Here is a 22,686-nt window from a genome sequence, read left to right on the forward strand (position 1 = left end):
TATTTACTTGAATCCACTTGAATTTACTTTTGACTAAATTACTTTCCCAAAATTAGGGTGCTCATTAGATTAGCGTAATATGGTAAATACTTTTTTGGGTTTCAGGGTTTTAAAAATGGAGGTGTGCATTAGATTCAGTGGCACATTAGACTTGAGTAAATACAGGTAATAATATTAAAGCATAATTAAATATAAATAATATTATTGACATTAATAGTTAAAAAATAAATGATAGTATAGGTTGCTGTGACTTTTCCGGGCTGTACAGTCATGTTCCAGAAGCATTCTCTTCTGATGTTTCACCCACATCTATGGCAGGCATCCTCAGAGGTTGTGAGGTCTGCTGGAAACTAGGCAAGGGGGGTTTATATATCTGTGTAATGTCCAGGGTGGAAGAAAGAACTCTTGTCTGTTTGAGGCAAGTGTGAATTTTGCATTTGGCCACCTTGATTAGCATTGAATGGCCTTGCAGCTTCAGAGTCTGGTTGCTTCCTGCCTGTGGAATCCTTTGTTAGGAGGTGTTAGCTGGCCTGATTATTTCATGTCTGGAATTCCTCTGTTTTCCAAGTGTTGTTCTTATTTACTGTCATGATTTGAGAGTTTTTTTAAAAAAATTCTGGTAGCCAGATTTTGTTCATTTTCATGGTTTCCTCTTTTCTGGTGAAATTGTCCACATGCTTGTGGATTTCAATGGCTTCTCTGTGTAATCTAACATGGTGGTTGTTAGAGTGGTCTAGCATTTCTGTGTTCTGAAATAATATGCTGTGTCCAACCACTTTATCACATTGAGGCTGGGAAGTGTAGAGCTCAGTCAGACTCAGTGTTGAAATGAAACAGATGATTTCCCAACCTCCATCACACTGTTAAATGTGTCAGTGGCACTCAGCATTCTTTCAGCACATTTGCCATCACACTTTAATTGCTTAAGCGGCTGAGGGGGGAAAGGAAGGGGCCTGAAGCTGTTAGTAATTGTGGGAGTTGCAGTCCAAAACACCTGGAGAACCCAAGTTTGTGAATGCCTGCTATATAACTACCCTTCTAGTTATGATAACACAGAGAAAACCAATAGTAGAATTTTGTCCCTATGTTTGGTGTATAACGGTGATAGATACATTCCAGTCTTTCTTGAAATTGATCAGATTTCTCTTCCAAATCTTAAGCAATGTCTTCAGAACCCTCTCTCGTATTAGTCTCTTCTTGTCTCATTCCTCATCTTCGAATTTACTTCCTCTCTTTCTACTCTGCTTCCTTTCTCTCCTGGGCTCTCTGCTTACTAATTTCACCACCTCTCAAAGCCACATCAACCATTATGTTTTCATAGAATCATTTTTTTAAAAATTGCAGTCTTTCACTTTTGCATGGGTCCTGTGCCCCTAACGCCAACAAATTGGTAGGGATTATTTTTATCAATACCTGTCCCCAAGGGAAGAGAAGAGTAGTTGGAAAAGTTAACTGACTGGGGTTTCTAGAAGCTGTAGAGCCCCCCCCCCCACCCCCGTAAGCTAACTTTTTAGTTCCCAAAAATTAATGTTTCCAAATTTGGGTGGGGGTCGCACTTAACACTATGTAACAAAATTTGAAAAAACCTTTGTTCCTTGTTTGAAAGTATTATTTCCTGTTTGATTGTGTGTGATACTTACTTTGAAAGTAATTGTTATACTCCAGAAACTTCCATTTTGTGGCTGCCACAAACTATGTTGAATTGGTTGAGACTCTATGAGATATTTATTGAAAAACTATAGCAAAAATGTACTGCAGGACGTCCCGCAAAAACAAAGGTTTTTATGACAGAACCAATTTTTATGTTTTTATGACAGAACCAATTAGGAAATCACATTTATAATCTATGAACAAAAAATGTGTTACATAATGTAATTGCATGCCTACTTCTGGCACTTCATGTTCTTACCTTCATAGCGCAGGCTAAGGATGAGCGGTGTGGCAGGGCCCTCACTGGTCAGCTCCACAATGAGAGACTGGGCATCGCTCAGCAGCCCCCGTTCTGGGACATCGTCCATGTCGGAGTCATAGATGATGGGCGAAAAGGTGCTGCTCCCACTGCGGATCATCAGTCTGGGGACCGGTACAGAGCCAGGAGACTCGGTTTGTTCACTCTCCTGATGCCCACCATCCCCGCTCTCTTTACTTAACCCATTTGATAACACTAGTCTTGTTTTAACCTCTGAGGTTATCTACCCAGTCCTCACCCCAAACTTTAGACCCAGGCCCTTCCACACAGCCATATAACCCAGATTATCAAGGCAGAAAATCCCACAATATCCGCTTTAGAATCATATAATCATAGAATAGTAGAGTTGGAAGAGACCTCATGGGCCATCCAGTCTAACCCCCTGCCAAGAAGCAGGAAATCGCATTCAAAGCACCCCCGACAGATGGCCATCCAGCCTCTGCTTAAAAGCCTCCAAAGAAGGAGCCTCCACCACAGCCCGGGGCAGAGAGTTCCACTGCTGAACAGCCCTCACAGTGAGGAAGTTCTTCCTGATGTCCAGGTGGAATCTCCTTTCCTGTAGTTTGAAGCCATTTTCCGTGTCCTAGTCTGCAGGGCAGCAGAAAACAAGCTTGCTCCCTCCTCCCTATGACTTCACGTATTTGTACATGGCTATCATGTCTCCTCTTAGCCTTCTCTTCTGCAGGCTAAACATGCCCAGTTCTTTAAGCCTCTCCTCATAGGGCTTGTTCTCCAGACCTTTGATCATTTTAGTTGCCCTCTTCTGGACGCTTTCCAGCTTGTCAACATCTCCCTTCAACTGTGGTGCCCAGAATTGGACACAGTATTCCAGGTGTGGTCTGACCAAGGCAGAATAGAGGGGGAGCAGGACTTCCCTGGATCTAGACGCTATACCCCTATTGATGCAGGCCAAAATCCCATTGGCTTTCTTAGCAGCCGCATCACATTGCTGGCTCATGTTTAACTTGTTGTCCACAAGGAACAACAACAGCTTTGAACTGGGTTATCTGAATCTACATGGAAACATATTCCAGTTCAAAGCAGAAAATGTGGGATTTTATTCAGCTGTGTGGAAAGGGGCCTTAGGGTCACTCTAAATCTGAAACGACTTGAAGGGACACAACAACAACAATTCAAATCAACTTAACTATCTCAGCCAAAAGCAGGCCCCAACTTCCCACTGAAATACTGGTAAGTTTATGTTGGTTAAACTTGTTTTTCATTTTAAATATTGTATTGTTCTTTCATATATTTTCTTGCACTACAAATAAGATAGGTACAGGGTGCATAGAAATTCGTTCCTGTTTTTTTTTTTTCCCAGACTCACTTTATCCCTGCGTCACTTATGCATATTGTGTGCACGTGCTTCCTAGTTGTCTATAAACCTGTCGCAATCCCACGAATTTCCTTGGGATTTCTAAGGTCTATAGCACTGCTTCTTAAACTGTGGGTCTGGACCCCAATTGGGGTCCCTTTTGCTCAATGTTGGGGTCACAAAAATTGACAAGAATAAAAGGTTTCAGAATGCCATGATTCTGTTAGCAGTAACATGCAGTGCTTACAGTGGACTCTGCAGAAAATGCTTCAGCTGTACTTCACGAAAAAGAAAATCAGCTTGTTTAGCAAGCCTTGCAAATGCTAATTTATTATCAGTCAATGTTTGATTTTATGCCTATTTTATATACTAAGTGAAAAAAGTTTAAGAAGCCCTGGTCTGTATGCCTTGTATTCCTTGGTGGACTCCACTCCCAAGTATTAACTAGGTGTGTCTTGCTTAGCTTCCAAGATGGGATCTGGTGTCTCCAGTCTTGCTTGCCTCCTCTTGAATCCTGCCTCAACATTTTCCCCCCACCATATTAATATTGTGCCTCCCTTCTGATGTTTTCTCTCCTTTATATCAGTGATTCTCAACCTTTCTCCACCATGGACCCCCTTTTAAATGCTTTTTGTGGCTACGGACCCCCAGGCCTTAACTCAAGATTAAAGGCACTAGATTGCATCAAATAATTATTTCAATTTTCTCATGAAGGTCCTTCAAATTTCAAGTTTCCCCCCCAAAAAAAGCATAGGAAATTAAAATGTTCCATTTCCCTTTTTGGCTTGCTTTCATTCATTCACAATAAATGTACCCTCAATTCATTATAAATGTAACTTCAATTGTCTTCTGACATGATAAATAAATAAAATTCATTCACTCACTTGTTCATTCAAATTTAACTGCAAAAAATCATAAAGTTTCTTCAATCCTTCGCGGACACCTTATGACGGTATCGCGGACACACAGGGGTCCCCGGATCCTAGGCTGAGTACCACTGCTTTATCTTATTCCACCTCCCCAACTATAATAGTGATTTCATCCCCAGCGCCCGTTCTATTTCATTTCACTGGTGCCTCAGTGCTTTCTCAAGCTTCCCACCCCTTTCGTAGCCCTGCTCCCTCCTCACTTATCATTATCTTCATCCAAGGCCACTCTCTCAAAGTGCAGGTGCAGGCGCTGGCCTTCGGGCGCCTCTATCAACCAACGGCACGTCAGGTTCCGACCGCCACGGGGCCCGCCGGGTGCTTCAGGGGCCACAATGCGCCCACGCGTGGCATTGTGGACTGTTCCCCCACAGGAAGCTAAGGGAAAGAAAGGTCAGTCATGATCATTGTTTCAAAAACAGCATCCTCCACTTCAATATGGTCCTTTGTAATAAATAGTAATAATAATAAAGCTTTATTTATATCCCACCCTATCTCCCCGAGGGGACTCAGGGCGGTTTATACTTTATCCTTATGAAAGAGGTCCATCGTCCCCTTACTTTGCAGAGAAGAGCCCATGGCTTGTTTGGCCACATAAACACCTCAGTATTTCTCGGGCTCATACTCAACAATTCAGGGCCACTTCAAAGAAGATTTCACTAAAGATAAGCTATCTTGCCCTGGGAAATGGACTGGCCCTGACCATGATGAATAGTGATTTTGACCCCTTATTAAAGAACTTACAATACAGCCTTGCTAGTAAGGTCATCTTGTTCACTTCCTTTTGAAATAGGACCCAGTCAGTCCCCTTGAGAAATTCAGAGGTACGGTAGTACATTTTAAAGACAATATTCCAGTGCTTACCTAGAGCAGCCAGCAACACAAAACACAACCCTTCTGAACACAAAGCAACCATTCTTATGGCTCAGTAACCATTGAAAAATATATTCTACATGTATATCTTATGTATTTTCTTCTTATGGCCATGGCAGCATAACAAGACATTCTCAGGAACGAAATTCCCATTTTGAAGGAATCAAAACCAAAAAGATACAAGTATATTTCATATCAGCATATCGTGGAGAGAAAAAGCGGGGTATCAAAGCGGGGTATTATAAACACAACAACAACAACAACAACAACATTTAACCTCTAGCTGTTAGTAATTAAGCCTGGAAAGAGGCAAATCAGTTTTTTAGAATAGAGTCATCATAAGGGTGGGGTATAGCAATCAGCCAAAGGGCTGTGGGACAGATCTATTTCTACTATAGAAATATAGATGGAACATTCCTCTGGAATTCCAAAATACTCCAAAATCTAAACTGTCCACATGGGTGACTGGGATAGTGATGTGTTTGCTTTCTGATGGTTCAATGGATACCAACTTTGTTTCATGCATAAAAGTAGTTTAAAATTAACATGAAATTAACATCAGACTGTACATTTAAGGCAGGCATGGGCAAACTTCGGCCCTCCAGGTGTTTTGGACTTCAACTTCCACAATTCCTAACAGTCAATAGGGAGCTGAAGTCCAAAACACCTGGAGGGCTGAAGTTTGTCCATGTCTAGTTTAAGGTGTATATAAAACTTCCATGAGTTTTGTGTTTAAACTTGGGCCCCATCTCCAAGATATCTCATTATGGACATTATATTTCATCATTTTGCTAATACAGGTATCCAAAAAATCCAAAACATTTCTGATCCCAAACTTTTCAGATAAGAAATATGCAACCTTTACAGCTCTGTTATCTCATTTCAACCTTCCATCCTATCGAATCCTGGTTAGTAGTTTAGCAAAGCATGAAATCTCTCTAGCTAAATGTCTCTCCCTAATTTGCCAACCCCAGGATTCTATAGGAAAAGAACCAAGGCAGTTAAAATGCAATAATAGTGCTATGATTGTGGGATATGAAAGGGCCTTAGGACTCCAGGAGGATCAGATTGAGTCCTAGACTAAGGTGCTCCTTAGTCTCATTCTTCTGAAACACCACAGAGATGCTTGAATAGGATTTGAGGAGGAAGGAGAGTATCAGAGGGGAATTTATGCAAATGACTGCACTTTTTTTCATGGTTTGGGCCCAGTTTTGGGGATGATTTTAAAAAAATAAAGATGCACGGGGGATTGCCTTTGGAACAAACCTAGGGTTACCATACAGTCCTTGGGCCATATTTTCCTGCTCCTGGCCCATATATTTATGGCCTTTTGCCAAGGGAAGGATATCTTATTACTTGGCTCCTCCACTCACCCACACAAGCAGGGCTGGTACCACTCCAACGGGGTCGGCTGACATTCAGGCAAATGAGCGTCTCTTCACCTCGCAGGTAGAAGCCCGACTCACACTTAAAAGTGGCAGACCCACCGGGGTGGAGGTCAGTCACCATGACGTCCCCGTTCTCAGGTCGGCTGGGGAAGCCGCAGCTGAGCAGAAAAGCTAGAATTGGGGGGGGGGGAATATAGAGACGGTAACGGAAAAAGGAACAAATCCCCCCTGCATCAACACACAAAGCAAAAGAAATTATGATAATTGAGGAAAACAGGCAAAATTTCGATCACTATCTGGTTGGTTGGCCAACTTGCAATAGAAATTATATGGCAGGACTTAGAACACATGTGTCAAGGCCTGTGGGCCAAATCCAGCCCAACCCTCCAGATCACCAACTGTTAGGAATTATGGGAGCTGAGGTCCAAAATACTTGGAGGAACAAAGGTTGGAAACCACTACTCAAGATGCTGGGTTACAATGCCTGCATTCCTCATCATTTGACATCATGACTCGAGCTGATGGGAGCTGTGATTTAGTGATATATGGAAGGCTGTTGTTTGTTTCACTGGGTCAGGAGAGTGAAATTTAAATTTAGAGACAAGGCTTCTGGATATGATGTGTGACGTTAAAATGCCCTTTAATATTTCCCCAACTTCAGAGACACAAGTACTATTGAATTTCAATTTCCGTTATCCCCAAACTGCATGGCAGATAGCCAAAAGGGATGGGAGTTGTTGTTCAATAACATCTGGTGACCCAAACTGGGTAAAAAGCACAATGACCACTATGTAAAAAATATATAATTGGTCCTCTGTATCTATGGATTCTCTGTTCATGGATTCAATGCCCCTTTTAAGGCAAATGTGGCACTCAATGAAAATGACGTCCCTAGCCTAGAGGATCCTAGAGAGGTGTTCTGTCTGGTAAACAAACAGCATATTTTTAATTTGTGGTTTTACATTTTCACAAGAAATGTGCTCCTTCCCCTAGCGAATGTGGAGGGATAACTATACTAACCAATGGGGATTATGGGAAATGTCAACTGTTTTGTCTTGTATGTTTTATGTTGGGTGTAGGGTAAATGTTTTTCCTGGTGTTATTTTTATGTGACGTTTCTCCTCCTTCGGGCCAACTGGCTACATATCTACATGTCCGACTGAAGTCGATGTCTTTCCTTCCATCCCAATCCCCATCCCAATTATTGTTTTGTCCCCTCCCTTTTCCCATCCCCACTTTTTTTTCTTATGTACTCACTAAGATGTGAATATGGTTTTTTTTCAATAAAATTATTTTTTAAAAAGGAAATGTCAACTGTTTACCTTGGTAGTGGAACTTGAAGACTCCAGGGGTAGTGGTGTGGTAGCTCTGGAAGTGAATCAACACCTGGTTGGTTGGGCTGCGGATCACTTGTCCTTCAACCATCAATGACTCATTGGCCAAGACAACGGGCTTCTCCCCGCCAAGACCTTCTACAGTCAGTGAATCCTCCTTGGATAGATTCAAGCTTTGCACCTAATAGTGGAATATAGACAGAATGAATTAGAGGGGAAAAGAGAAGTATTAAAAGAAGATGATGGATGAAAAGAGGAGGAGGATGGAAGAAGAAGTGGCATTTATCATCTAAGGACCTAATATGTTGTTGCTATTGTTTGCCTTTAAGTTCTTTCCAATTTATGGCAACCTTAAGGTTATGACTTGGATGGGAGACAACCAACGACCACCAGGTGCTTTAAGCCATATTTCAGAAGAAGGAACTGGCAAACCCCACTTCTGGGTATCCCTAGGTTAAGAAAATTCTTTGAAATTCATAAGATCACCCTAAGTCAAGAGACAATTGTGAGGTTCTCTTCTTCCAGTTGTGCTGTGGGTTAAGTCTTCCCAGAAGAAAGCACCAAGACACACGCTGGGTAGATTCAAACAGGTTTATTGTACGGAATACCAGAATCTTCTCTGTAGCCCATTTATATAGGGGCTCTCACATACCAGAGGGCATTTGAAGTTTTATGGCTGGCTGGTTTTATGGCTGGCATCTGTTCTTTGTCAGCGCTTGCTCTATGTTCGGAGATGTCATGAGATGGGGGATCATGACAATGTGGAGGCACATATACACACAAAAGGTGAACCTATCATGGGTTTTTCTTTCCAAGTTTTGTTCAAAAGGGGTTTGCCATCACCTTCTCCTGAAGTTCATAGCGTATGACTTGCTGTTGGTCACCTAGGTTTCCATGGCCAAGCAGGGATTCAAACCCTGGTCTCCAAGGCCCCATCTACACTGCCATATAAAATCCAGATCATCTGCTTTGAACTGGATTATATGGCAGTGTAGACTCACACAATCCAGTTCAAAGCAGATAATCTGGATTATTTGTTTTGATAATCTGTATCATATAGCAGTGTAGATCCAGCCCCAGACTTGTAGTCCAACATTCAAACAATTATACCACAGTGACTCCCCAAAATAAGAACAACGTATTAAAGAGGACTTGAATAAGATTGTCCCATTTTACAATCTCGAGCATTAATGTTGGTCTAAGAATCAGAGCTTAAGAGCAATTATTTCAGTTAGATATGAAAACAAAGATTTGCTGAGGAACACACTGCTATTTTAAAAAATCAGAATACAGTAGAGTCTCACTTATCCAAGTTAAACGGGCCAGCAAAAGCTTGGATAAGCAAATATCTTGGATAATAAGGAGGGATTAAGGAAAAGCCTATTAAACATCAAATTAGGTTATGATTTTACAAATTAAGCACCAAAACTTCATGTTATACAACAAATTTAACAGAAAAAGTAGTTCAATACTCAGTAATGTTATATTGTAATGACTGTATTTACGAATTTAGCACCAAAATATCACAATATATTGAAAACATTGACTACAAAAATGGCTTGGATTATCCAGAGGCTTGGATAAGTGAGGCTTGGATAAGTGAGACTCTACTGTACTTGTACAAACAAAATGAAAGAACAATAGTGAGAAGGACAATAACATGAAGTGTCAGCATTTTTCTGAAAGGAGCAGCACATTTCAGCCACAGCCAGGCTCCTTATGTCAAGAGAAAGTGTGTTGAGTTTCAGAATCAAGAAGTCATCAGCAGCAAGCAACATGGGTTATGATTTCAGGTTTATCTACATTGCACTACACCAGTTCCATGATCCTCCAACTGCCTTGGCTCAATTCTACAGAATCCTTGGACCTGTAATACACTGCTGTATAACATCCAGATTATCTGCTTTGAACTGGGTTATATGGCAGTGTAGAAGGGGCCTTAGTGCCACACTGAGAATTCACTGTCAGAGACCTTTAGCCCTGGGAATTACAGTGCTAGAACGCTCTAATCAACAAGTGTCTTGCCCAAATTATAAAATTCTGGAGGCACAGCAGTTAAAATGGTATGAACTGATAAAGTGCAGATAAACCCCAGTTTAAAACCCACCTTGTTTGCTGCTGACTGCTCCTTGACTTTAGAACCCCCAAAAGTCAAACTATTAGTTATTGTGAAGACATAAACCTAGAGTAGCAGGAAAGGGCTGGCCTGTTTGTTTCATCTTAAAAATTTTTAAACCTCTTGAAATATGGCCAGCAAAAATTCCTCCATTTCAGGGTAGACAGTTCCAGGTTCACCAAACCTAGAACGTTCTAGGTTCACTAAATGCTGCTCACCTGTACTTCTATCCCATAGCCCATGTAAACAGAGATTGTGTAGGTACAGTCCAGGCCTCCATAAAAATTGGCGCCAGCATAATCTGGAGATTCAACGTAGCCTTCCACGTCGGTGATGTTGTTGTTGCAAAACACTTGAAAAGGAGACACAAGATAGTGAACCATCAATTCACTTTCCTCCTACATCACACAACACTTTTTAAGCAAATCCTATGTGCCAATTATGGATTATTTTCACACTGCACCCTTATTGCTTACCAGGCGTATGCACCGTAGTGATGGTCGTTGTCGTGATCAATGTGGTTGTGGTCTCCTCATCACCTTCAGGGATGAAAGCGGTGGTGGTGGCAGAGACATGCTGGCTGGTGGAGCCCGTCTCATCTGGTGGAGGGGGAAGGCGCGGGGGGGCAGCTGCTGTTGAAGCTGGGGGGGTCGTGAGCAGGAAACCCGTGGGGGGAGCCGCGGTGGTCAAGGGAGAAGGTCCTGTGGCCACCGCTTCAGAGGTCTCAGGAACCACCCCACCATCCAGGTGCTGGACAGGAGGATGGAAGGGGGGCAGCGTGGAAGGGTTCCCTCCTAGGACAGTTGGGAGGTGGGTGGGAGAAGAAATGTGAAAAGCAAATGGGAGAAGGGTCAGAACATTAGGAAGGACAGCTCTTCTACAATTGTGACCACCTCCCCAGTTAAAAATCCTAGGTAAAGGTAAAGGCTTTCTCTGACGTTAAGTCCAGTCATGTCTGACTCTGGGGGTTGGTGCTCATCTCCATTTCTAAGCCGAAGAGCCAGCATTGTCCGTAGACACCTCCAAGGTAATGTGGCCGGCATGACTGCATGGAGCGCCGTTACCTTCCTGCCGGAGTGGTACCTATTGATCTACTCACATTGGCATGTTTTTGAGCTGCTAGGTTGGCAGAAGCTGGAGCTAACAGCAGGCGCTCATGCCTTTCGGTCTGCAAGTTCAGCAGCTCAGTGCTTTAACACACTTCGCCACCGGGGCTCCTACACATGGATTATTTTTCTGGCAAAGAATTCATGGATAGTTTCAGTGGAGCATCAGCGCTTTCCATAGAAAGCAGTACCCTAATGCCAATTTTTAAACTTTGTGTTTTCAAATACATTACAACTGTACCCTTGGTTCACTTTTTACACGATAAGTAAATCCCAACATCCCATCCCAGTCATTTTCTCCCATCCCATAGGTTGCTCTTCTTTGTTCTCACCAGGGATGGGGTCTTCCAGCAACTCACTGCCCAGAAACTCCTTCCTCAGCAGAGCCCCCTGCAGCAAATCCGAGATGCCTTCAGCATTGGGGGGCAAGGACCCCCGCACCTCGGTCGAGACCCCCAAGTCCTCCTCCTTTGGGCTCCCCACATCCTCTGGGGGCAGGGACTCCAGCGGCAGGGAGGGGGTGGCAGGGACCACGTCATCATTCTCCCAGAGGGGGAGGCCTGCAGAACAAGGAAGGGGTGATGGAGGCTTGTACACAGCAGATCTGAGCTGATCTTGGAAGATAGGCAGGGTAAGCTCTGGTTGGTACATGGATGGGAGACCAGCAATGGATCCCAGGCACTGTAAACTATGGCCCCATCTACACTGCCATATAAAATCCAGATCATCTGCTTTGAACTGGATTATATTAGTTTATACTGCCATATAATCCAGTTCAAAAGAAGGAATTGAAAAAAAACATCTCTGAATATTCCTTGCCTAAGAAACTCATGTAGTTAAGTTGATAGGCAACTTGGAGACACATACATCTATTATATCATTCTCTCAAACTTCCCCAGAAGAATAATATGGTGCATAGAAAACTGGAAAGGGTTACTGCACCTTTAATAGATATCTATTAAAGGGATTTTCAGCAGGTTTTGCTGGTCAGAGAAACGGAGGTAACGAGAAACACCTGATGAAATGCATGTGTCTCCATAACTATTGACAATATACCACTCTTAATTTCCACTCTAGCAACCCTAACCACATAATCAAGAAGCAAAGCATAGCACAGTTCCCATATCTACAGGAATTATGTCCATGGTGCCATTTATCCATGTCTCCTCTCATCATTTTCTAGGTCCTCCAGCATGATTCCATGGTGTTCTTGGGGTGAAAGTCTGTCATGTTAATATAGTGCTGATATCCATGGCTTCACATACGTATATGTGAACTCTGGGGGGGAGGGATGTCATGCCACAACACCAAAACATGGCAATTATTTTGTTATATTCTCTCTCTTTATGTGTCAACGCTGACCAAAACAATCTTCATAGGGTCTGGACTGGGAGACTTTGTCTGCCCAATCTTCATCAATGGTCTCAGGTTTTTTCCTATTGACAGGAGACATGGAGGCCCCATCTAGGCCCCTTCTACACTGCCATATAAATCCAGTTCAAAGCAGGTAATCTGGATTTTATATGGCAGTGTAGAAGGAACCTCAGAGATGGTTTGACCAGTTCCTTCCTCTGAAATAGAGCCCCCAGCACCTAGCATTCATTGCTAGTCTCCCATCTAAGTGCTTGTCAGTATTGACCCTGCTTAGTTTCCAAGATCAGATAAAAGCTAGTGCTTTTAGGACATTTAGGCTTCATAATGTCATATAGAAGAATAAGCAACACCACAAGACCTGGCATTTTGCCTGAATTGAAATTATACATCAGAGAAAGAAAAGGCTTCATTAAATGGTCTGACACCCTTGACAGCCTTTTACCACATCACAACGTCCTTCCATTTGGGGATTTTTGTAATGTCATTTTTATATGATCTACCTATTTTTAATTGGGTGGGTTTTTTGCTATTTTATTTCTTTTAACAGTTGTGTAGGCAACCACATGGACAGGGTATGCATGTATTTATGTCCAAATAGAGAGGCACAAGACAGGTGTTGAAGGAAGGAGTTATTATCAGCATAGTCATTCCTCCATGTTGGCGGTTTTGACTTTTGCAGATCTGATTAATGGATTTGATTCAAAATGTTATCCCCAGGAATCTCTAGGTCCTCCAATACAATTCTATAGTCAGCTTTCAGTGGACATTGCTATAGGGCAGGCATGGGCAAACTTCGGCCCTCCAGGTGTTTTGGACTTCAACTCCCACAATTCTTAACAGCCTGCCAGCTGTTAGGAATTGTAGAAGTTGGAGTCCAAAACACCACTTGGGGGCCGAAGTTTGCCCATGCCTGCTACAGAGTCATGCTGGAGGGCCTAGAGCAGTGGTTCTTAACCTGTGGGTCCCCAGGTGTTTTGGGCTACAACTCCCAGAAATCCCAGTCAATTTACCAGCTGTTAGGACTTCTGGGAATTGAAGGCCAAAACATCTGGAGACCCACAGGTTGAGAACCACTGACCTAGAGATTCCTAGAAAGATGTTCTCTCTGGTAAAATTTTTTTTGCATTTTTCTTAATTTAGAAGTATTTTTTACTTTTGTGAGGGTCTTCCACCCCTAACCAAAGAAAATGTGGAGGTTCTCCATAATCCACTTCTAGTCTCTGGCAAAACAAGCATCGGCACTTTCTATAGATGGTACAACCATTCCATCTCTGAGGACCAGTCCTACAATTCAGCAGAATGAAGTAATGGATGATAATGCATGCATAGGGCAAGGTGGCATCATCTTGTCCTTCACGTCACACAGCAAAACATTTGGGCCCAATTACACTAAGTGCAAACATTAAATATGCATCTATAACGTTTGCCTCTTCTTGAAGGGTTCATGTTCCACCCCTTCCATTTATATTCGGCTAACGTTGGCCCCTTCAAATTGGGGGAAGGCAAAATGCTCCCTTTTATGGTCTTGTCTTATATAATGCCCCCCATTGGCTATACTTATTGTTTGTTTGTTGTTTAGACCATCCCTCGTTGTCCGAGTATGATGGCCTTCCAAGTGTAGTGTCTTGGTGGTGGATACCTGGGTGACTGTGGGGCCTATTCTTGACCCACATGTTCTTCCACAGTGAGGACATCTATCTATACTTATTATAGAATGCTAAAGGCATTTGGTGTATGTTCTCATCATCCTAAACTGGCCTATGTATGGAGGAGTCATCTCAATAAATGAGGGGTCCAGATCAACCCAATTAATCATTAGCAGAAAGTAGGGACCTTTTGTAAGGACCTAATACAGGCTGGAATAACTGGATGGCTAAATCCTCAGGACAAAAAGGAAACCCAGATGAACTTGGGTGATTAAACCACGCTCAGGAGATGAAGTAACTGGTCCACATTAATCTGCCTTGTTGGCAAAATTGATAACTATGCTGCCACCAGAGCTAAGTGGTTTGGAGTTACGTGATCTCAGATGAAGCGGGTGGCGAAAAGGTACACCGGGGGGAAGTGGCGAACATATGTTTTAAGTGATCCTGTGAATGGCTCTTTCCCTCCTCCTCCCGTTTTTACTGCAGAAGGCTGCGTCATTTAGCTCCATATTTTACACATTAAACTTGGCCTTGGTGCTGGGGAAACGGATGGGTGGGGGAGAAACGAGTTGGCCGGGAGGAAAAATAGGAAATCTACGCCTCGGGTGCTGTCCGGCTCCAAGAGGCAGCTCAGGGCTGGGAGCAGGGGAAAGGCAGGGAGGCTGCTGCAGACAACTGGCCAAGGCGATGGGATTATGAGCCCCGCACATCACTCTCGCTGCCTTTTTTGTGACAAGTTCGGCAGTGACAGCCGTGGCCGCCGCAGGCGACTGCCAGCGTGTGAGATCCTGGCAGCTGCTGGCGAGCCATTAATTGCTCTGAACTCGCTCCATTAAGAAGGCCAGCTGCCTGGCAGGCCTTGTAGGCCTAGGCATGGGTTGCCCCGGTATAAAGCATCACTCGCCTTATGGGGAAAAGGGAAAGGCTAGTCTTGCCCATCCTGTTTGTTAAGGTCTTCCTGCCATCTCCCCCTGAATTCACTCAAATTAACCAACACTTGTCAATAATCAGAATGGGCTGCCTCCAAGATGCAAAGCAGCCCCTGAGATTGTATTAATATCAAGTCTAAGAACACACCTCCCAGTTCTGTGGGCTTGTGCCTTTGCCCCAATTAATGGGGGGTTATCCTTGTAACTGTCACCCCAAAGTAGGAGAATGGGTGCCCTCCACTTTCATGGCATCCTCGGCCCATCCTCCTCCATCCTTCGCCATCCTTCTTTCCACATCTAAGTTCCTTGCAGCCATGATGCTCCATAGCCCCGGCCACGCAGCCCTTGTCTCCACTAACCCTTCTGGGCGGCCCAAATACGTCCAGGACCACCATGGCTATTGCCATGCCACATGGGTACTCAATTCCTCTCTGCAAATGCCTCAGCCAAACAAATCAATCCCTTGACATAGTTCCCCAAATCCTTTCCATCCTTTGCAACATGGCATGTCATACCCTGCAAAATTTCACAACATACACTATTAGTCCTATATTGGGGGTGTTTTTTTACCTTTTAGAATTAAAAGAATTAATTGTCAGGTTTTTATTATTATTAAGCCTTAGGTGTAAAAATAAAACAGTCCCACCTTTTGACTATGGTTGAATTCACAATGTTTCCCTTTGCAATATTCCATAAAAGACCCCCTTGTTCTTTCTTTCTATTTCATCAAAAATACCTATTCACCTCTCTTTGGTCCCCATTTCTCTGACATCCACATTGCAAGATTCAGCTCAGCTCCCAAATGTCTAATCTTTTGGTCATATTAATAGCCTCCTGTCCATCAAGGGTCAAGCCCAAATATCCATTTCACTTGTAACGTTCTGCGACAAGCTTGACACTCTCTCCTTTTATTAATAATCAACCCCCCCTGAAATCCACACTCCTCGTTTCAACATTGCATGGGGACATATTATTAAAAATAAAAGGTATGTAATCCCCAGACCTCTCTATACCACAATGTTTCCCTTCTGAAAGTTAACATCTTGCTATTGTGGCAGGCAGCGTTTTCCATTTGGTCCGCTACAAACCCCAAAGAGCAGCACCTCAGTTTTGCCCCTGAAATTTCCCAGTTCTGTACACCAATTTCCCTCCCCTCATCCGCAACCAGTTCTAACCCCCATACCCTCTTTTACCTTCCTTCCTATCACAATGTCATTTCCATATCTGTGTTATTATTCATGTGTCCCCATACAATAAAGAAAACAAACATTTCAGTTTTTTATTCCAAAGGTGCATTTGGAAATATTGTTCATATGCTCGCAACTCTAGGCATTCACAAACATACCCACCTGACATCTGCACCGGGTGGTGCTGATGGGGGTTATATATTTTATACCCTTATTTTAATTCCACATCAAATACTGTCAAAATTGAGGCATACCCATCCCATTTTGGGCATCTCCCCCCACCTCCCTCTCCCCATCTCTTACCTTGTAGAAGAGGCAAGGAGCAAAGCAGCAGAGGAACCAGCATTTTGGAGGCTGCTTTTCCTGAATAGCCCATTTTGGATTTCCTCAGACCTGCAGAATACCTAGTCTAGCTATTTCCTTCTCCTACCAGGCAAGGGAGCCGTGGAGCCAGGAGCCGGCTGAGCAAATGAAAATGCAGGAGATTGCCTTGCAATGGCTATTCCTGCTATTATTTTCCAGAATATTTCTTTTCCTTTCAAAAAGCAAGCTGGGCTTTGTGTGTTGGAAAGATCCAGTTCTTTACCTCTCCTCCACTCTATTTCTGGTCACTAGATGCTCTCTTCTCTCTATGTATGTGTGTGTGTGTTTGAAAACCTACAATACGTGATGCTCTCTTTTTTCTTCCTCTTTAAAGATAAATAGTGAAGGTATCCTCCTTGGATACAAATCTGGAAGATGAGGTGGTCATCTGGACATCTTCTCCTGTTCCATTCCAGGCCTCTTTAACAAAAGATTTCTCTCCTGCCTTTTCTCTTGTGATTTTGACCAATAAAGCAGCCACCTAAGCTCACTTTGATAGAGCAAAGGATGCTGAGATGGATCTCCTTGCGTACGGAAAGGCTCTCTGGTTTCTTGGCAAGAGGAACGGACTGGATAGTTCTGCCCTTCCACGACCCATATGTTCCCTCTGAAGCGCTTCAGAAGCCAAACCTCTGAGCAAGCTACCTATATACACCTCCCTGGAAGGAATGTATACATTTCCTATGCTACAAGGACTTGACATTTAGTGCCAGTGGCATGCTTGCTTTTTCTCCCCCCACTCTGCCCAGTCTCACTAAAGGATTTCAGAGTGTTACAAAACCCACACGCAAAGACAACACATAGATGCGGTGAACGGCCGCCTTAAAAAAAAATGTAAGAGCCTCTTCCTCTTTTTTCTGTCTTTCTCTTTCTCTCTCTCTCTCTCTCTCCCTCACACCCACCCCGTCCTTGACAATGAAACGCAACGGATGGCAGCCTGCGCCTTTGCAAAAAGCAACGCAGCTGGTAGATACAGATTATGCTGGGTCCTATGGTAGCCCTTTGCAGAATGTGGAAGATGGGCTTCCCTCCCCCACTCTAGCGGGTGCCTATAGGTATATGGTTTGCAAAGGCTCTCTCTGTGTATGTGTGTGTGTTATATATCCCCTGTATGTCTTCCATTCTAAGACACACTTTCCCACTATACAAACATATCTAAAAACAGGACCCATCTTAAAACCAAGGGTGCATTTTCATATATATAAAGCATAATTTTTTCTGTTGGTGGTACTGAAATTAATGTGAATCTTACAATCGATGACATCTTAGAATCGTTGTATGTATATGTATATACATATATTGCATATATATGTATACACACACACATATTGCTGATCCCTTTGTAAAAATAAAGATTAAGGCAATGCCTGCTCTCATGCAGAACAGAGGCCTTATCTAAGAATGCTGCCCTCTGATCTGGAAGAGAATAAATCTGGATAAATGGATCGCTCTTTCGAAATGAGACAGGGATATTGTGAACAGCCTGTTCTGTGATGGACAAATAAATGGACCTGGGGAGTCGGAGCAAAGGCAAAGAAAGATATATTCTTCTAGTTTGCTATCAACAAGAGAGACAATTCTGAGACAAAATAAAAAATAAAAGTTAGCAAAATTGAGTTTTGTATGTATGCTGATCACAAATAAGGTTTGGCCTTTGATCAATGGAGTCTGCAAGAGATAAAGTCACAACAGCTGGCCCTTTCCTCCCTCCCTTTTCTTCTATAATTGAAGCAAATGATAGATAGATAGATAGATAGATAGATAGATAGATAGATAGATAGATGATAGATAGATAGATGAAGCCCCCCCCCCCAGTGGCGCAGTGTGTTAAAGCGCTGAGCTGCTGAACTTGCAGACCGAAAGGTCGAAGTTTCGAATCCGGAGAGCAGACTGAGGGCCCGCTGTTAGTCCCAGCTTCTGCCAACCTAGCAGTTCGAAAACATGCAAATGTGAGTAGATCAATAGGTACTGCTCCAGCGGGCAGATAACGGTGCTCCACCTAGTCATGCCAGCCACATGACCTTGGAGGTGTCTACAGACAACACCAGCTCTTCGGCTTAGAAATGGAGATAAGCACCAACCCCCAGAGTCGGATTTAATATCAGGCAAAAACCTTTACCTTTACATACACATACACATACACACACACACACACACACACACATATTATTGCAAATTCAAGGCAGGCATCCTGGTAAAGATTCTGTTTGATCCACATATTTCTCTGCATTCTATATTTATTTCAGCATCCTTTCAATTCACTGTGCGCTTTTGCAAACTCAGATGCTGGAGTCCTTAGAAAAAGTATTTCAACGAGCTTCTACATCTCTGTATTGTTTATTATTATTGATGGAGAGATAGCTCTGTTATTCTCTGCCGACCTTATTTAGTCTCCTTTTTGTATTTCTCTCTAGGGGGAGAGGATATAGAATTCTACTCTCTCTCTTTCAGAAAACAATTCCTTCTCCTTGTTAACACCCATTAGCTGCCATTATACTCTTGCTATGTATCATTTCCCATTTTCCTGCCCCCCAAATGTGCTCCCCCTTGTAGTTATAGGCTTCCCAAAAGGCTCTTCCACCTCAAAGCAAGGATTGGAGGGGGGTCTTGCCCCCTTTTCCTCAAACTGGAGAATGTGGGTGGGAGTGATTTATCCTGAAATGAAAGTGGGGAGTGTGAGTCGGAGCACATAGAAAGGAGGCGGCTAATGGAGGAGGACCAGAAAGGAGGGGGGGGGGGATTTTGCCTTTGCAGTGGTTGCCATGGGAGTTGCTATGGGAGGGAGGTTGCTAAGGGAGGCACGGTGGTTGCCAAGCAGTTGCTAGGTTAGGTACCAGAGGCTGGTAGGGCCCTGCATCACCAAGGATGCCTGATAGGCCATTGCAAGGGCTTCTCTGGAAAACATCCCATCTGCACAAAGCAAGCAGAGGGGAATGTTGGTGGGGCTTCACTCTCCAAACAAACACTCCCAACAGATGAACATCCAGCCTGTTTGAAAACCGCCATGCTCTGCTGAACAGCCCTTACCATCAGGAAGTTCTTTCAAACATTTAGGGGGAGTCTCTTTTCCTGCCAGTGCTTTTCCCCTCGTCAATGCAACATCCTTTTAAATATTTACTATCAGGTCTCCTCTCTGCCTTCTTTTTCCCCCAAGCTAAACAGCCTCAGTGGCGAAGTGTGTTAAAGCATTGAGCTGCTGAACTTGCAGACCGAAAAGTGCCAGGTTCAAACCCCGGGAGCGGCCACTGTTAGCTCCAGCTTCTGCCAACCTAGCAGTTCGAAAACATGCCAATGTGAGTAGATCAATAGGTCTTCCTCTGACGGGAAGGTAACGGCGCTCCATGCAGTCATGCTGGCCACATGACCTTGGAGGTGTCTACGGACACCTCTTCAGCTTAGAAATGGAGATGAGCACCAACCCCAGAGTCAGACACGACTGGACTTAACGTCAGGGGAAACCTTTACCTGAACATCCCCAGTTCCCTAAGCTGTACCTCATAGGGTTTGGTTTCCAAACCTTTGGTCATTTTCCAGAAGCATTCACTCCTGACATTTCACCCACATTTATGGCAAGCATCCTCAGAGGTTGTGAGGTCTGTTGGTAAACTAGGCAAGTGGGGTTAATATATCTGTGGAAGGTCCAGGGTGGGAGAAAGAACTCTTGACTGCTTGAGGCAAGTATGAATGGTGCATTCAGCCACCATGTCAGACTACAGAGAGAAGCCACTGAAATCCGCAAGCATGTGGACAATTTCAACAGAAAGGAGGAAACCATGAAAATTAACAAAATCTGGCTACCAGTATATTTTTAAAAAATCTCTAATATCCTGACAGTAAATAAAGAACAATACTAAAAAAAAACCAGGGGGATTCCAGACAGGAAACAATCAGGGCTAGTTAATAATCTCCCAACAAAGCATTCCCCCAGGCAGGAAGCAGCCAGGCTTTGAATCTGCAAGGCCATTCAATGCTAATCAAGCTGGCCAATTCCACCATTCACACTTGCCTCAAGCAGACAAGAGTTCTTTTTCCCACCCTGGACATTCCACAGATATATAAACATAGTTTTCCAATAGACCTCACAACCTCTGAGGATGCCTGCCATTTAGGTGGGTGAAACTTCAGGAGAGAATGCTTCAGGAGAGAATGAACATGGTCCTACAGCCTGGAAAACTCACAGCAACCCAGTGATTCCAGCTATGAAAGCCTTTGACAACACATTGGTAATTTTGGTCACCCTTCTCTGGACATGTTCCAGCTTGTCTATATCCTTTTTGAATTGTGGTGCCTGGAACTGGACACAATATTATTCCAGTGAGGTCTGACCAAAGCAGAATAGAGTGGGACTATGACTTCCCTTGACCTTGACACTATGCTCTCATTGATCCCACCTAGAATAACACTGCCTTTTAAAGCTGGTGCATCACAGTGTGGACTTGTGTTCAGCTTGTGGTCTGTGAAGACTCCTAGATCCCTTTCACATGTACTGTTTCCAAGCCAGATGCCACCTATTTTCAGGATAGGGTGAAATTAGAAAATGGTTGCCATGAGACTTGCGACTGAATTTTATGTAATCTAACTGTAAACTTTATGTAATCTAGCTGTAATCAGAAAAAACAGACTTTAGTAGCGAAGAGCATTTCCTGGCCCCATTCCTCCCAGCCCCCTTTCCTTTTGTGTTGTGTCTGTTGGATGGGGAGCTGGAGGGCAGAAGCTGTCTTATCCTTGGTCTTCAAAAAGCCACTCTGGGAGCCTTTTTGATTGACAAGCAGAGGAAAAGTGCTTTGAAATTAAATAGGATCAGGGTTGCCAATCCAGGATTGTCCTCTTCCTAGAGGTTTCTAGGCCAAAACCTGAGAGACCCAGAGACAGCCCTGGGTGATGCCATTATTACGCTTTCAAAGTAAGCACAGTTGCTCACAGCTTGTTATTCAAACACAGAGAAAGACAGAGAGAGAAACTATTTTCCATATGGCAAAAATGGAAACTAAATGGGAAATCTTTGCTAAAGGGTCTGTTCCCAGAACAATATGAGGTGAGCGGATTATTCCTTTTCATTTGCATAAAGAGATGCTCAGTGTTATCCCTCTTGCTTCCAGCTAAAAGGATGCAAAGCAGAGTAGAGGGTAAGTCCTGGCTTTAAAATAATTGTGAAGGAAGGACATTTATTTATTTGTTTACAGTATTTATATTCCAATCTTCTCACCCTGAAGGGGACTCAGGGCGGATCACAGAACATACATATGTCGTAAACATTCAATGACATTTATACAATGACAACAGACAATTATACATAGAAAGAGTTATATATAGGCTTTTGGCAACTTTGGCATACTGGAGGCTTGTGTTCAGTTCCAGCCCCGGGTGGGTGGGTGCTATCGCTCCATCTTCCTGCCGAGGAGCTTTATTCGTAAAATTTCCTCCTTGATCGAATTGCCGGAATTTTTCTGGCATTTCCTTATGGGTGCCTTAAAATACCTCCCCACTTTTAAGCGGTACCTATTTATCTACTCACGTTTTGCTTTCAAACCACTAAGTAGGTGGAAGCTGGGCTGAAAGCCAGGAGCTTACCCTGACCTGGGTTTTGAATTGTCAACCATTCAACTGACAAGGTTTACTGCAGCTGGTGGTTTAACCTGCTGTGCTAAAGCATGGCTCTAAATAAATACATAGACCCCTCCCTGTCCCCTGACTGTAGAATCTTTGTAAGTTGTTGCAACAAAACAATTAAATCTTGCCAATTGTAGCAAGTTGTTAGTCTACAGCTGTTAGCTGAGCTGGACATTTGCACACAGATATTTCCTCTGGCCAAGAACTGAACCCTCAAATTAATATTTGTATGCACATTTCTCACCTAGAGATGAGCTTCTCAAAACTGGATACTCAGAGCCAGACACAGATTAGGATACTGGGAGACCAGGGTCCAAATCCCTGCTCAGCCATGGGCAAGTCACAATCTGAGTTTCAAGGGAAAGCAATGTTAAACCACCTCTGAATAAATCTTGCCAAGAAAAACTTGTGATAGGTTTGTCTTTTCTACTTTATGGTGGTCCTAAAGTGAACCTATTTCGGGGATTTCTTGGCGAGATTTCTTCAGAAGGGGGTTGCTTTTGCATTCCTCTGATTATCAGATTTTCCTTGGGTGTTGTGTGTAGTTTCT

At 43.4% G+C, this 22,686-nt stretch overlaps 1 protein-coding gene across 2 annotated transcripts in view; it reads right to left on the reverse strand.

The window, feature by feature from the left end:
* Positions 1-17,445, reverse strand: part of sez6l2 (seizure related 6 homolog like 2) — a 36,461-nt gene extending 19,016 nt beyond the window's left edge. The window contains exons 1-8 of one of the 2 annotated variants that reach the window (XM_062957508.1): positions 16,467-17,445; positions 11,360-11,587; positions 10,398-10,715; positions 10,140-10,273; positions 7,794-7,986; positions 6,457-6,642; positions 4,414-4,588; positions 1,910-2,073 (exon numbers count right to left, since the gene is read on the reverse strand). In XM_062957508.1, coding sequence (XP_062813578.1) covers positions 1,910-2,073; positions 4,414-4,588; positions 6,457-6,642; positions 7,794-7,986; positions 10,140-10,273; positions 10,398-10,715; positions 11,360-11,587; positions 16,467-16,539 — 1,471 coding nt within the window. In that variant the 5' untranslated portion in view covers positions 16,540-17,445. The remainder of the gene's footprint in view (positions 1-1,909; positions 2,074-4,413; positions 4,589-6,456; positions 6,643-7,793; positions 7,987-10,139; positions 10,274-10,397; positions 10,716-11,359; positions 11,588-16,466) is intronic. The other variant, XM_003224990.4, reaches the window with a different exon arrangement.
* Positions 17,446-22,686: the final 5,241 nt, after the last annotated feature.

This window comes from Anolis carolinensis, chromosome 6 (assembly GCF_035594765.1).
Source record: "Anolis carolinensis isolate JA03-04 chromosome 6, rAnoCar3.1.pri, whole genome shotgun sequence".
Taxonomy (NCBI): Eukaryota; Metazoa; Chordata; class Lepidosauria; order Squamata; family Dactyloidae; genus Anolis; species Anolis carolinensis.